The sequence below is a fragment of the Misgurnus anguillicaudatus genome, chromosome 2, assembly GCF_027580225.2.
Source record: "Misgurnus anguillicaudatus chromosome 2, ASM2758022v2, whole genome shotgun sequence".
NCBI classification, from domain to species: Eukaryota; Metazoa; Chordata; class Actinopteri; order Cypriniformes; family Cobitidae; genus Misgurnus; species Misgurnus anguillicaudatus.
In genome coordinates, this window is record NC_073338.2 from 50,887,612 (window position 1) to 50,901,749 (window position 14,138).

General features: G+C 35.9%; 2 protein-coding genes across 2 annotated transcripts; both read right to left on the bottom strand.

Moving 5' to 3' along the window:
* Positions 1-441: 441 nt before the first annotated feature.
* LOC141351089 (tripartite motif-containing protein 16-like) lies at positions 442-4,035 on the bottom strand. Its single transcript, XM_073857441.1, has 6 exons — positions 3,195-4,035; positions 2,898-2,993; positions 2,586-2,819; positions 2,259-2,412; positions 2,048-2,107; positions 442-1,506 (listed from the first exon to the last, which is right to left on the bottom strand). Exons 1-6 carry the CDS (start codon positions 3,783-3,785, stop codon positions 974-976), a joined length of 1,668 nt encoding a protein of 555 aa, XP_073713542.1. The 5' UTR covers positions 3,786-4,035; the 3' UTR covers positions 442-973.
* A 6,710-nt stretch (positions 4,036-10,745) lies between these two features.
* On the bottom strand, positions 10,746-13,904 carry LOC141349115 (tripartite motif-containing protein 16-like). Its single transcript, XM_073857446.1, has 6 exons — positions 13,102-13,904; positions 12,809-12,904; positions 12,497-12,730; positions 12,173-12,326; positions 11,962-12,021; positions 10,746-11,397 (listed from the first exon to the last, which is right to left on the bottom strand). The coding sequence occupies exons 1-6, from the start codon at positions 13,684-13,686 to the stop codon at positions 10,865-10,867; spliced, it is 1,662 nt and encodes a 553-aa protein (XP_073713547.1). The 5' UTR covers positions 13,687-13,904; the 3' UTR covers positions 10,746-10,864.
* Between the last annotated feature and the right edge of the window lie 234 nt (positions 13,905-14,138).

A 14,138-nucleotide genomic window follows, 5' to 3' on the forward strand; every position in this document is an offset into this window, starting at 1 on the left:
CAAATACGGCCAATCAAATTCTCAGTGAAAGCCCTGAAATACAAAAAAACCAAATCATCTATCTGAACTGATTCAGAGCTTCAGTCCTGATGTTTCATTAACATCTATTTATACTCATCATCACACTGATGATCTAAACTGATAAACCTTTTAACCAAATTATAACACAAATCAAAACCCAAACACAACAACAAAGTAAAATGCAATATTATTGGTCCCTGAAGAGATTACAGAATGGCAAACTATCTGTACACATCTTGAGCAGATCCAGAATCAGTGGACACAAGCTCACTATAGACACAAGCAGACACAGAAAAACAAGTTGAGATAGAAACATAGTAAAATATTGAAAAACTTTGTTTTCCTTTAAAGCTTATATTTTTGCACACATGCACACTATTCAAAAACAGCTCTTTAATTCTGTTTAAAAACTAAAAGACGTAAATTAAACTTTGTATATATTTGCAATGATGTATATGAAGTGCACTGCATAATGCTTGCTACAGTAACTAAAGTTAGATGGACAATCTAGACAGAAAAATCTCAAAGATACACTGTAAAAAAAATTCTGTAGAAATTACAGTGATACTTGAAGCTGTTTGGCAGTAACTTACTGTAGATTTAAATTGATGTTATTTACTGGCAAGAGTTTGTTCAAAGTGAAATGAACATTAAACATTAACAAGTCTTTATATTTACAGAACAAAACCATAAAACAACAGCCTCATAGAAAGCATTCTGGGAACCAGAAATCATCATCAACCTTTTACTATTTTTTGCTTTAGATTTTGTTTCCCAGAATGCTTTGCATGAGGCTGTTATTTTAGTTCTAGTCTGTAAAGACAACGACTTGTTAATGTTTAATGTTCATTTATATTCAAATATGAATTATAATTTATCTTTTGATTTGTCAAATTATATAAACTGGTTTAGGTGACACTTGTGTATATTAACCAGTATAATCATGAATATTTTATAATGTTAGATCACATAGTTTCACTGTTGAGCACCAATTTAACCTAAACCCAGGATAGAGAGGTTTAGTGAATGTGGTGTTGACTCTGTGGATGAGGGTCATTGTGTCAGAGACGCTGTAGAAGGACAGAGATCCTGAACTGTGATCCACATAAACTCCTATTCTAGAAGATCTGGAGACTACTGGGAGATTTGTCTTTATATTATTGTGAGAGAATGAACATTCAGAGGGAGAACAGAACAAACTCCAGGACTGATCATTATATCCAAATCTACACTCATGACCTCCTCCCTTCCTGCTGATGCTCTTATATGACACTGATATAAACACACCTTTCCCACTCCATTCAATCTCCCAGTAACAGCGTCCACATAAACTCTCACTACACAACACCTGAACAATTATTTTATATCTGTCTGAATGATCAGGATACTGCTGATCTGTGCCAGCCCAAGTAGCTGCTCTGTTCTCCTCAGACAGACGGATACGTCTACATGCTGTGTTTGGATCCAGAGAGAAGAGACTGAAATCTGAGGAAGATAAAAACATCATATTTTAATGTACATTAGTTTATAATATTTGTTTACATGTTTCTATGATGATTTATGTTAATTTGAGTGTAAAGGTCAGGTTAGTGTATATACAGTATCTATACACTGATCATTTAAAGAGATGAAGTGAATAACATTGATTATATTATTACAGTCAGATATATTAGACAACAAGTCAACAGTCAGTTCTTCAGTTTCATCTGTTAGAAGAAGAAAAGATCTCAACGACTCTGACAAGAGGAAAATAGTGATGATAGACGACTGGATCACAAAACATCAAGACATCAAAACATCGGACAAAAGTGATGCAAACAAGAACAAGAAGTGAAGCATCATCAGGGTCATCATGAAGGTTTATTGATGTACGTGTGAAGTGAGATGAAGTCAGGACGGTGAACATTATTCTCTAATAATTCCAACGGCCTGTGGTCAATTATTCCTTACATAATGTGTTATAGTGTATTATTATGATCTTAATGTAATGAATGAGAAATAATAATAATAAAAAAATGTGTCTTACACTGTAGGAACTCCTCTCTGATCTTGGGTTCATTGGTGGGAATAACTACAATTAATGAAACTAAAGAAAATAAAGTGAGATCATCAGATTAAATCTCATATAAAATCATCATCATTTTAATCTGCTCTGTATTTCTTCTGTTATATTTGATGTTACTGTAAGACTCATTTCTGAGAGTAAATCACAGTCTTAGTTTGAGATGTTTCTTTACCTTTCTCAGATATCTTTTCAATCTCTTCTTTACAGAAATCCTCCATCTTTTCTTTCAGTTTAGTGACAGATTTCATCACATCATCAAAAGAGAGAAGAGAAGAGACGGTGATGTTGTCTGAAGATCCAGAAGATGAAGAGAGAGACTGAAAACTCTACATGAACACAATGACAAAAACATCAAACCTACAATACACAACAATCAGATTTGTGTTGATTTAGACACAGTGATCTTTACTCTATTGACATGAATAAAACTCAATCCTATCAGATTAAAGTCAAGATGTATTTATTGTAATGTATGTTGTAGTGTACAGTGTTGAGTTACCTGAAGGAAACTGATGTGATCTTTTGTTTGTGAAAGTTTCTCCATCTCATCATTTCTCCTCCTCAGATCATCAATCTCCTGCTTCAGTTTCTTCAAGAGATCTTCAGCTCGACTCACTGCAGTCTTTTCCTGATCTCTGATCAGTTGTATCACCTCAGATCGTCTTCTCTCAATGGATCGGATCAGTTGAGTAAAGATCCTCTCGGTGTCGTCCACTGCTGTCTGTGCAGAGATCTGTTAACACACACAGAGAGAAACATTCAACTCAATCTCAAACACTTCTTTCAGTATTTATGTTTCATCAAAACTCACCGTGTGAATCTTCACAGACTCTCTTAGATCCTGAAGCTTCTTCTCTTTCTCCTGGATTCTCTGATGGAGTTTTCTCTGCTTGTCCTCCAGTAATCTCTGTTCAACAGATTCATAACAGATAACTCAACTGGTCAGATAAGGTTTGAGTGAGTAATGTGTTCTAAACTAGTTTCTGTTTTACAGTCAAGCGGTCATTTCTTCTGCTCTTGTGCGCCCTCATGTGGCCGCGCGGCACTAATCAGTCGCTTCACTTCTGCTTTATATTTATATTTCATATATTTGTTCATTTGTTCATACCTGTTTCTCAGTTCTCTCTGCTGCAGCTGATACAGTGTCGTGATTTTTATGTTCATCCATCAGACACATTAAACAAATACATCTCTGATCAGTGCGACAGTAAACCTCGATGAGTTTGTCATGTTGAGAGCAGATCATCTCCTGAAGTCTTCCTGTCACATCAATCACTTTGTGTCGTCTACCTGATTGAAGTTCTTCATGTCTTTCAAAGTGAGTTTGACAGTAAGAGTTCAGACACACCAGACAGGACTTGATAGCTTTGTATTTTCTCTCAGTACAGACGTCACACTTCACATCTTCAGGTCCAGCAAAACTGAGAGCAGATCGATCAGTCTGAAGTTTTGTCTTCTTCAGTATCTTCATCATCTCAGTAATTACCACATTTTTATTTAAATCAGGTCTTGTATTGAAGGTCTGTCTGCATTGAGGGCAGCTGTAGTTTCTCTTCTGATCATCTTGATTCCAGCAGTTTGTAATACAGCTCATACAGTAACTGTGTCCACAGGGAATGGTCACTGGATCCTTCAGTAAATCCAGACAGATTGAACAGATGAACTGATCCTCAGACACTGAAAGAGTCGCTTCTGCCATTTTACTGACTGCACAAATACAGCGACGCGTTCAAAAACTCTTCAGTAGTTTCGGTTTCTCTTCTCAATAAATGTTTCCGTGTTTGAAAAACGTAAGCAAAGTAGTTTAGTGCTCGTTCACTAAATGTCCACAAGATGTCAGTGTTACAAACGGTTTGTTCCAAAACGCAATAAATCCATTTTGACAATTTTCGGTTTTCTATACCAAGAAAGTGACAAGATGAAAACCACTATTTTCTGTTACAAACTTTATCTTAGCATCTTTAGGTTATAAGAACATTAAAAATAAAAATTCATAATTTGATTTTCAAGGATTTATTATAAAAACGGATGATTTTTTTTTCACAAAAAAAGTTCAAAATGCTATAAATCCATTGAATCAATATATAAATGTGCATTCATCTTTGCCATGTTATATTCATTTAGTTGACGAGTGGTATACACTGATTAAAAAATACATTAATGGCATTTATTAAAACACTTTGTCATATTAAGAACACTGTCATTGCTGCTGTCATTCTTGGGACGTTGTCGCTAAACTTTTTTGACAGCGATCAGCTGTAAAATGTTTTTGTCCTGCTCGATTTTCGTTGACTTTGAGTAAAATAATGGAACGTTTTTCACAAGATCCCCTGGAGTTAATGTGTTAGCATGACAGAAATGCTGTCGAGAGAACAAAGCAACCGGCATTTTTCCGTCTCTCGAGTGCCTCTCACATTTAGATTTTGATGACTTACAATCTTTCCCGACACAGAAAACCATCACAGGTTTATTAATGCCATCAAAGTATTATTTTGTTTTTGTTTGTTTGTTGATCACAAAGTAGGGGTGACCGGGGTTGGTTGTCACAATTTTTACTCATGCATGAATTGCTCATCTTCAAAAAATCTTTCAGCAGTAATTCCTACATGAAATGAAACCTTGGGGTCTTGGCTTTAAATGTGTATACTTTTTACTTTTCGAATGTATTGTAATAGGAAGTAATTAACCATCAAAGACACTCTGACACAATGTGACAACCAACCCCATCACGGGGTTGGTTGTCACGGGGTATGGGGTTGGTTGTCCCTATAGAGTTTCTATAGGATTTTAGAGATAAATTGGGATCTGAAAAAATAATGTGTAACTTTTTAGTTTTTTAAGCTAGAAACTTCAAATAAGTTTTAATATGAATCCACCCCTATGATAGTTGTTATTAATGCCCCTTATGTTTAAACAATGAGATTAAAGTGGGTGATCAGTTACTTGAATTGTCTACTGTGTTGAGAAATAAAATGAAATAATTTTTTGTGCTAAACCTCTTTATTATCGTTTCATTATATAAGTTGCCTTACAGCAAATAAAAATTAAACAAACAGACAAACAGTCTTAAAAGGTCTACATGTCCAATATTCTTATGTGACAACCAACCCCGCAAGCTATGTGACAACCATCCCCAACTGACTTCTTGACAAACATGATAAGCTAGCTGCCACACGGCTTTAACTTGATCGCTAAAAGATGACTCAAAATAAAGCTACTACTTTTAGCTTTTGAAGGAGTGTTTCGTTTTTGAATGACTAATTTCCTACAAGATCTCAACACAAAAACAACACCAACATGAAAATTTACTCTGACCCATAAAAATTAAAAATGTTCTCCTCACTCCAATATTTTGTGTCTGCTCAGCAAAATTACAAGTGCAAACGAGTAAGCTATTAAAGGCTAACAAATTGATATTAAAATTGTACCACAGCGCCATGTAGTATGTCTGGAATAAGCAGTGTGACAACCAACCCGTGAGACAACCAGCCCCGGTCTCCCCTACAAGATGAGGAAAACTAGGATTCCGTGATGTGCCGCCATTGTTTGTTTACAATGCGTGTAATGGTGCGCTGTGATTTGTTGAGAGGATTTATTGCATTCTGCAGAAAAGGAGGAGAGTACAGTGCCGTCTATTGCGTTTTGGGAAAAGGGAGAAAAGATGACAGAATAACAAAGCGGATATTGGATTTTGCATAAAATCAAGAATTTACTTTTTTATACTGATACTGATCAGTAAATTATAATAATTATTAATAATTAATGATAAAAAAATAATTTCGTGATATGCCATCAGTTGTGGTCTTGACCGGTCTTGAAATAAAATTCAGAGTCCTTTTCGTCTGAGACTGAGTAAAAAGATCGATTCCGAGACGAGACGAAGACCTTTAAAAGTTATCTCAAGACCGATTTTCTACAACACTAATCTGAATAAAGTAGTATACAAGGTGTATGTAAAAATGTCCCAAAGCAAAACTGAACAAGAGCTTTACAGTCTTGAAAAACAATTGACAAGATCTAAGAGGTTGAAGGGGTAAAAGTTAACAGGTTAAATTCATGCTGGACAAAAGAACTTGATATCATTCCCAACACAGTCCTGATGAAATCATCTGCAGCAATTTTAACATTTAAATAAACAAAATTTGAAATAAAAAAAATCTGTGTAAATTTGTCTAAGAAGCACTGATGATTTCTACCCAAAAGCACAGAAATTTAATATAGTCAGTCTTACCCAGTTAAAGACAGAGTGACGTTTATTTCTTCTCTTACTTTTAGGATCTTCAGGAATCCACAGCAGTAGTGATCTCTCACAGATCATCTCTAGATAAAAACACAGAATCCGAAGTCCAAGTACATTTGACTGATTTTGCTCTTACACAAACATTGTATAACATGCATAATTTAGATGTTTTATTTTTTTATTGATTGTCAGATTGTTGCTGAAATAACTGATATAGCATCTAATGAATACTTCTTCTATTTTACTTCTATTTTATTATGAAAACTTTTATTTTCTTCTATTTTTTCTGTTTTGCTTTATTTCCTGATGTTTCATTTAAATTCTTACGTCACATTTGGATGCTCAACCTGATGATCTGAATCCCATTTGCCCATGAAGTTGATTTAGACATCAAACAGTCAAATCCAGAGATTTACTTCATACAAATGAACAAATATCCAAAGACAAAGATTTCTAGTCCAATATTTCATCAAAAACTTGAAGTTATAACTGAAACACAGAAACAAAACTTCTGAAGAACTGTGTTATATATATTACAGTATTTGTCCTCCTCATGAACAGTGATTGTATTTATCAGATATACAGACATAAACATTAGAAACATGAAATAAATCAAATGTGTTTAAGATGTTGCATTTCAATGTGTTTTAATATACAAACTAAAGTTAGACAGACAATCCATTAACTCTTATTCTAGAAGATCTGAAAACTACTGGGAGATTTGTGTTCATCTTATTGTGAACGAATGAACATCCAGAGGGAGAACAGAACAAACTCCAGCACTGATCATTAAATTCAAATAAACACTCATCACCTTTTCCCTCTGTTGTTGCTCTTATATGACACTGATATATACACACAACACAATCTTCACTCTTTTCAATCTCCCAGAAACAACGTCAACACAAACTCTCTCTACACAACACCTGCGACCAAACGTTAAAATTTCAGTGTTTCAGTGTTAAACATAATTTAGAGTAAATTGTTGTACAGAGTTGGAGTTAATTGACAGAGTTAATCATGTCAGTGTTAACCCAACTCCTTAGAGATGTAATTACACTCCGCTCACACATTTCAGTCTTCCGTTTCCACGTTTCCTGCAGATTGAACAGTAAGTAAAACCTGGAGGGAACACGTACCATAGAGGGTTAAAAAAATACGTGCTTCACATTGCCACGATTATTAAAGAACCATTTTTGGTTGAATGGTTCCATAAAGAACCTTTAACATTTGAAGAACGTTTCTGTTTTATTATAGTGAATAACGGTTCTTAGATTATTAAAAATTAAGAAAGAAATGATTCTTCTATGGCATCATGTAGCACCTTTGTTTTAAGATATCTTAGTGTATCTTACACAATTTTTACTATAATGTAAAATGATATTGTGTCCACTGTATTTACAGTTAAATCAGTTCACTGTCCATCTGATGCTGCTGGTGCTACACTCATCACGCTGGTCTCTATGGTAACAGATACAGACAGTGGCTGTTTCTCAATTCCAAGAACGCAAAGAACGGACTTGCGTCCTCGTGGAGATCGGTCTTCCTAGGCGACCTTGGAAGAACGAACTCGGAAGTTTTGCCGCAATGACTTCTGGGGCGTAAAGCGATTTCAGCAAGTCTGCACTCGATGCATCCTCGATATCAAGAACACATACGGGTATTTTCATGCGTCCTCTGTCCTTGCGTTCTTGAGAATTGGAATGAACTTCGACCGTTAATGATGACGTAGAGCGAGGACACGAGGACGCAAGATCGCTGAAGAACGCATATTGAGAAACAGCCAGTCTCTCTCTTCTGACAGCAAAAGCTCAGAGTGGCTGCTATGGCAACAGACTGATCTTATGCAAAAAGGGTTGTTGTAACCATGACAGCGTGAGGCCAAACCATCATCACAAACGGACTGTGATGAGAAGGAACCCAGACCCACCCCCTGAATTCTATGTGATGTTAAAGCTGGTGAACGAGTGATTCTGAAAGCTTAACAGAAACACGGGATCATACAAAAATATATCATTATTTATGAGGAGTAACATCATAAAGATGTGCTACAGATGAAAAAACATATTTTTACATAAGTCTGGTCAATGGTTTATTTCAAGATTTCATTCAATCAATATTTTGATGCTGGTGTCCCTTATGAACTAGCTTAACCAGCACACTTCTCATGGGCAAACAGCTTTTCCAAATTCATGTTGGCTGACCAGCATTTCATGCTGTTAAACAGCGTGGTTTAGTATCTAGACCAGCATGAAATCAGTAATAATCAGGATGAAACAGCACTGAAGCAGATCTTGTTAGCAGATTGTCAGTGTAACAGCAGACAGCAGTTTATAATCCTCACTCATGTATGCACTCGGCAGACGCTTTCATTCAAAGTGAAATATACATTTTATTAGTACTTGTGTTCCCTGGGTTCAAACCCACAACCTTCTGCGCTGCTAAATATATAAAACACTCCACATAGTAATGTCACGGGTCTGACGCACAGCCATAAACCTCCTTGTAAGAGCACCCATGCTGGACCGATTGCCGGTTCAAGAAAGATCGTTTCTTCACCTGATACATACACAAACGATCTTTAAAGTACAGTAATGTGCCCAAAAATCTGCAATACTGTATTATGTTTAGTGTACCTGAAAAGGTACAAAGCAGAACTTTAGAGTAGTGTCAGAAAAGGTCCATTAAAGGGGACAGAGAATGAAAAAACATTTTTACCTTGTCTTTGTTGTAACAAAAAGTGCTAGATATGCTAGACATCTCAGTCTCATAGAAATTCCTTTTTTAGAAATGTCAGCCAGAAAACAGCCCAATCTGAAAAACTGATGCTTATGACATCACAGGCATCTAACTGCCCCTCGACTTTAAAATAATTGGCTACATTTTTTGAGTGGCAGCAAAGTCAGCCAATCAGTAATGAGATTGCAAGTTAAGCCAGTAGGGGGAGCTAAATAGGTGCAAAACCACTTGTTTAAAATCCCCCACCCTAATAGAGCTATCTGAGAGAGGTTTTTAGAAAGCTTCAAAGGCATTACAGACCCAACATTTTTGTCTACATGTCACATCACAGAACAAGGATAAATACCCCGTTCAATCATTTTATGTCACCTTTAAACCATTTTTCTGACCTATCACAGTCTCATACTGCAGTAAAGTTTCTGAGAGTTCAGAGTGTTTTCTGTGTCTCTGTGTAACATTGAAGAAGACTCAGGCAGTGCAACAACGCCACAGGAGGGATTTAACAGGAACATCAACGCTCCTATAAGGAAAAACACTCAGACTGATCCGACTGTCAGGCAAAAAGAGACAGAAAAAGTAAGCAGATGATCTGGTTCTGTTGTCATCCACTGAACACGGCTTACACCAAAACCTGAACATGCTTGAACAATACTGTCATATCCTGACAGTCATATACAAAGAACAATTCTCGCACACTATCTGCTTGCTGAAACTTTTTTTAATGAAAGTTGCGTTGCAACGTTTCGATCAACTGAACTTCATCAGGCAACCCATCCTGACAGTCAACCTTAAAACTGAAATTATCACCTTCTAGAAAAGATCCAGATTCTAAGGAACACAACACATATACATTAAAAACTAACAACATAACTCACACATCACACTACAATTACCTGAGTTTAAAAACCACATCTAAAGGAAACCCTGCAGTGAATAAACTGAGAGATAAAGCTCAGAGGGTCTTTTATCGCATAAAGCATCAATGTCCAATAGAGATCCTTGTCAGAATTTGGCTCAAAATATTGGAATCAGTGATTAAAGCAATTGTCCTGGAATTGAGGTGTGAGGTCCATTAATAAATCCAAACCAAGATTTCACCAATAGGAAAAAAAGTCCAGTTTAGATTCTTTAATGAACTTCGTAAAAACATCTTTCAACAAATAATGCATGCAGAGATGAATTTGGAAAATATCCCAAGTAATAAAAGTACAAATACGGCCAATCAAATTCTCAGTGAAAGCCCTGAAATACAAAGAAACAAATCATCTATCTGAACTGATTCAGAGCTTCAGTCCTGATGTTTCTAAACAGCAGAAAAACATCAGCTGGCAGAGGATCTGGAAACGCTGCGTTCCGGGCAACGCTGCCTTGCTTTAAACTGATCTGATGCGGTAAGAAGAAACGCCTGATAAACGTGCAGCTTGCACTGTATGAATACTTTATGCAGTCGTGTGTTCACGTGGTGTGGAAGCATGTGACGTCACAAACCAACTAATCAATATGAAATTTTTTGACCACAAATTTAGTCACGACTGTTTCATGACAACTTTATTGCACATCTGTTATTTGAAACATGAAATAAATTAAAAGATCATCTCATGAGTACAACATGTTGGATTTTAATGTGTTTTAATCTTCAAACTAAAGATAGAGAGACAATCCAGACAGAAAAAACTCAAAGATATAAGAAAGAAATGTATATAACAAATATAAATTATAATTTATCTTTTGATTTTTCAAATTATATAAACTGGTTTAGGTGACACTTGTGTAAATTAACCAGTATAAGCATGTATCATTTATAATGTTAGATCACATAGTTTCACTGTTGAGTCATACAAGTTAAACCTAAACCCAGGATAGAGAGGTTTAGTGAATGTGGTGTTGACTCTGTGGATGAGGGTCATTGTGTCAGAGACGCTGTAGAAGGACAGAGATCCTGAACTGTGATCCACATAAACTCCTATTTTACTGGAGACTACTGGGAGATTTGTCTCTATATTATTGTGAATGAATAAACATTTATAGGAAGAACAGAACAAACTCCAGGACTGATCATTACGTCCAAATCCACACTCAAGACCTTTTCCCTTCCTGCTGATGCTCTTATATGACACTGATATATACACACCATCAATCCCACTCCATTCAATCTCCCAGTAACAGCGTCCACATAAACTCTCTCTACACAACACCTGAATCCAACCATTAAATCTGTCTGGATGATCAGGATACTGCTGAAATGTCCTAGTACAAGTAGCTGTTCTGTTCTCCTCAGACAGACTGATTCCTCTGTATGCTGTGTTTGGATCCAGAGAGAAGAGACTGAAATCTGAAGAAGATAAAAACATCATATTTTAATGGACATTAGTTTATAATATCTGTTTGCATGTTTCTATGATGATTTATTTGTTAATTTGAGTGTAAAGGTCAGGTTAGTGTATATACAGTATCTATACATTGATCATTTAAAGAGATGAAGTGAATAACATTGATTATATTATTACAGTCAGATATATTAGACAACAAGTCAACAGTCAGTTCTTCAGTTTCATCTGTTAGAAGAAGAAAATATCTTAACGACTCTGACAAGAGGAAAATAGTGATGATAGACGACTGGATCACAAAACATCAAGACTTGTGGGGTGTTTCAGCTATGCAGTGCTTTGAAGCGGACAAAAATGATGCAAACAAGAACAAGCAGTGAAGCATCATCAGGGTCATCATGAAGGTTTATTGATGTACGTGTGAAGTGAGATTAAATCAGGACAGTGAACATTATTCTTTAATAATTCCAAAGGCCTGTCGTCAATTATTCCTTACATAATGTGTTATAGTGTATTATATGATCTTAATGTAATGAATAAGAAAATAATAATAATAAAATGTGTCTTACACTGTAGGAACTCCGCTCTGATCTTGGGTTCATTGGTGGGAATAACTACAATTAATGAAACTAAAGAAAATAAAGTGACATCATCAGATTAAATCTCATATAAAATCATCATCATTTTAATCTGCTCTGTATTTCTTCTGTTATATTTGATGTTACTGTAAGACTCATTTCTGAAAGTAAATTACAGTCTTAGTTTGAGATGTTTCTTTACCTTTCTCAGATATCTTTTCAATCTCTTCTTTACAGAAATCCTCCATCTTTTCTTTCAGTTTAGTGACAGATTTCATCACATCATCAAAAGAGAGAAGAGAAGAGACAGTGATGTTGTCTGAAGATCCAGAAGATGAAGAGAGAGACTGAAAACTCTACATGTACACAACACAAAAACATCAAACCTACAATACACAACAATAATGATTTGTGTTGATTTAGACATGATCTTTACTCTATTGACATGAATAAAACTCAATCCTATCAGATTAAAGTCAAGATGTATTTATTGTAATGTATGTTGTAGTGTACAGTGTTGAGTTACCTGAAGGAAACTGATGTGATCTTTTGTTTGTGAAAGTTTCTCCATCTCATCATTTCTCCTCCTCAGATCATCAATCTCCTGCTTCAGTTTCTTCAAGAGATCTTCAGCTCGACTCACTGCAGTCTTTTCCTGATCTCTGATCAGTTGTATCACCTCAGATCGTCTTCTCTTAATGGATCGGATCAGTTGAGTAAAGGTCTTCTCAGTGTCGTCCACTGCTGTCTGTGCAGAGATCTGTTAACACACACAGAGAGAAACATTCAACTCAATCTCAAACACTTCTTTCAGTATTTATGTTTCATTAAAACTCACCGTGTGAATCTTCACAGACTCTCTTAGATCCTGAAGCTTCTTCTCTTTCTCCTGGATTCTCTGATGGAGTTTTCTCTGCTTGTCCTCCAGTAATCTCTGTTCAACAGATTCATAACAGATAACTCAACTGGTCAGGCAAGTTGAGTGAGTAATCTTCTAAACTAATTTCTGTTTTACAGTCAAGCTGTCATTTCTTCTGCTCTTGTGCGCCCTCATGTGGCCACGCGGCACTAATCAGTCGCTTCACTTCTGCTTTATATTTATATTTCATATATTTGTTCATTTGTTCATACCTGTTTCTCAGTTCTCTCTGCTGCAGCTGATACAGTGTCGTGATTTTTATGTTCATCCACCAAACAAAGCAAACAAATACATCTCTGATCAGTGCGACAGTAAACCTCGATGAGTTTGTCATGTTGAGAGCAGATCATCTCCTGAAGTCTTCCTGTCACATCAATCACTTTGTGTTTCTTTTCTCTGTGAAAAGCTTCATGTTGTTCAAAGTGAGTTTGACAGTAAGATTCAAGACACATCAGACAGGACTTGATAGCTTTGTATTTTCTCTCAGTACAGACGTCACACTTCACATCTTCAGGTCCAGCAAAACTGAGAGCAGATCGATCAGTCTGAAGTCTCCTCAGGTCCTCCACCATATTAGCAAGCATCACATTCTTTCCTAAATCAGGTCTTGTATTGAAGGTCTGTCTGCATTGAGGGCAGCTGTAGTTTCTCTTCTGATCATCTTGATTCCAGCAGTTTGTAATACAGCTCATACAGTAACTGTGTCCACAGGGAATGGTCACTGGATCCTTCAGTAAATCCAGACAGATTGAACAGATGAACTGATCCTCAGACACTAAAAGAGTCGCTTCTGCCATTTTACTGACTGCACAAATACAGCGACGCGTTCAAAAACTCTTCAGTAGTCTCGATTTCTCTTCTCAATAAATGTTTCCGTGTTTGAAAAACGTAAGCAAAGTAGTTTAGTGCTCGTTCACTAAATGTCCACTAGATGTCAGTGTTACAAACTGTGCCCAAAACATCATGAAGAGTTTTGTTCCAAAACGCAATAAATCCATTTAGACTAATTTTCGGTTTTCTATACCAAGAAAGTGACAAGATGAAAACCACTATTTTCTGTTACAAACTTTCACATAGCATATTTACTTTATAATAACATTAAAAATTAAAACCCATAATTTGATTTTCAAAGATTTATTATATAAACTGATTATTTTTGCCCGAAAATGCAATAAATCCATAACAAGTTTTTTTTCAAAATGCTATAAATCTGTTGAATATATATAAATGTGCATTCATCTTTGCCATG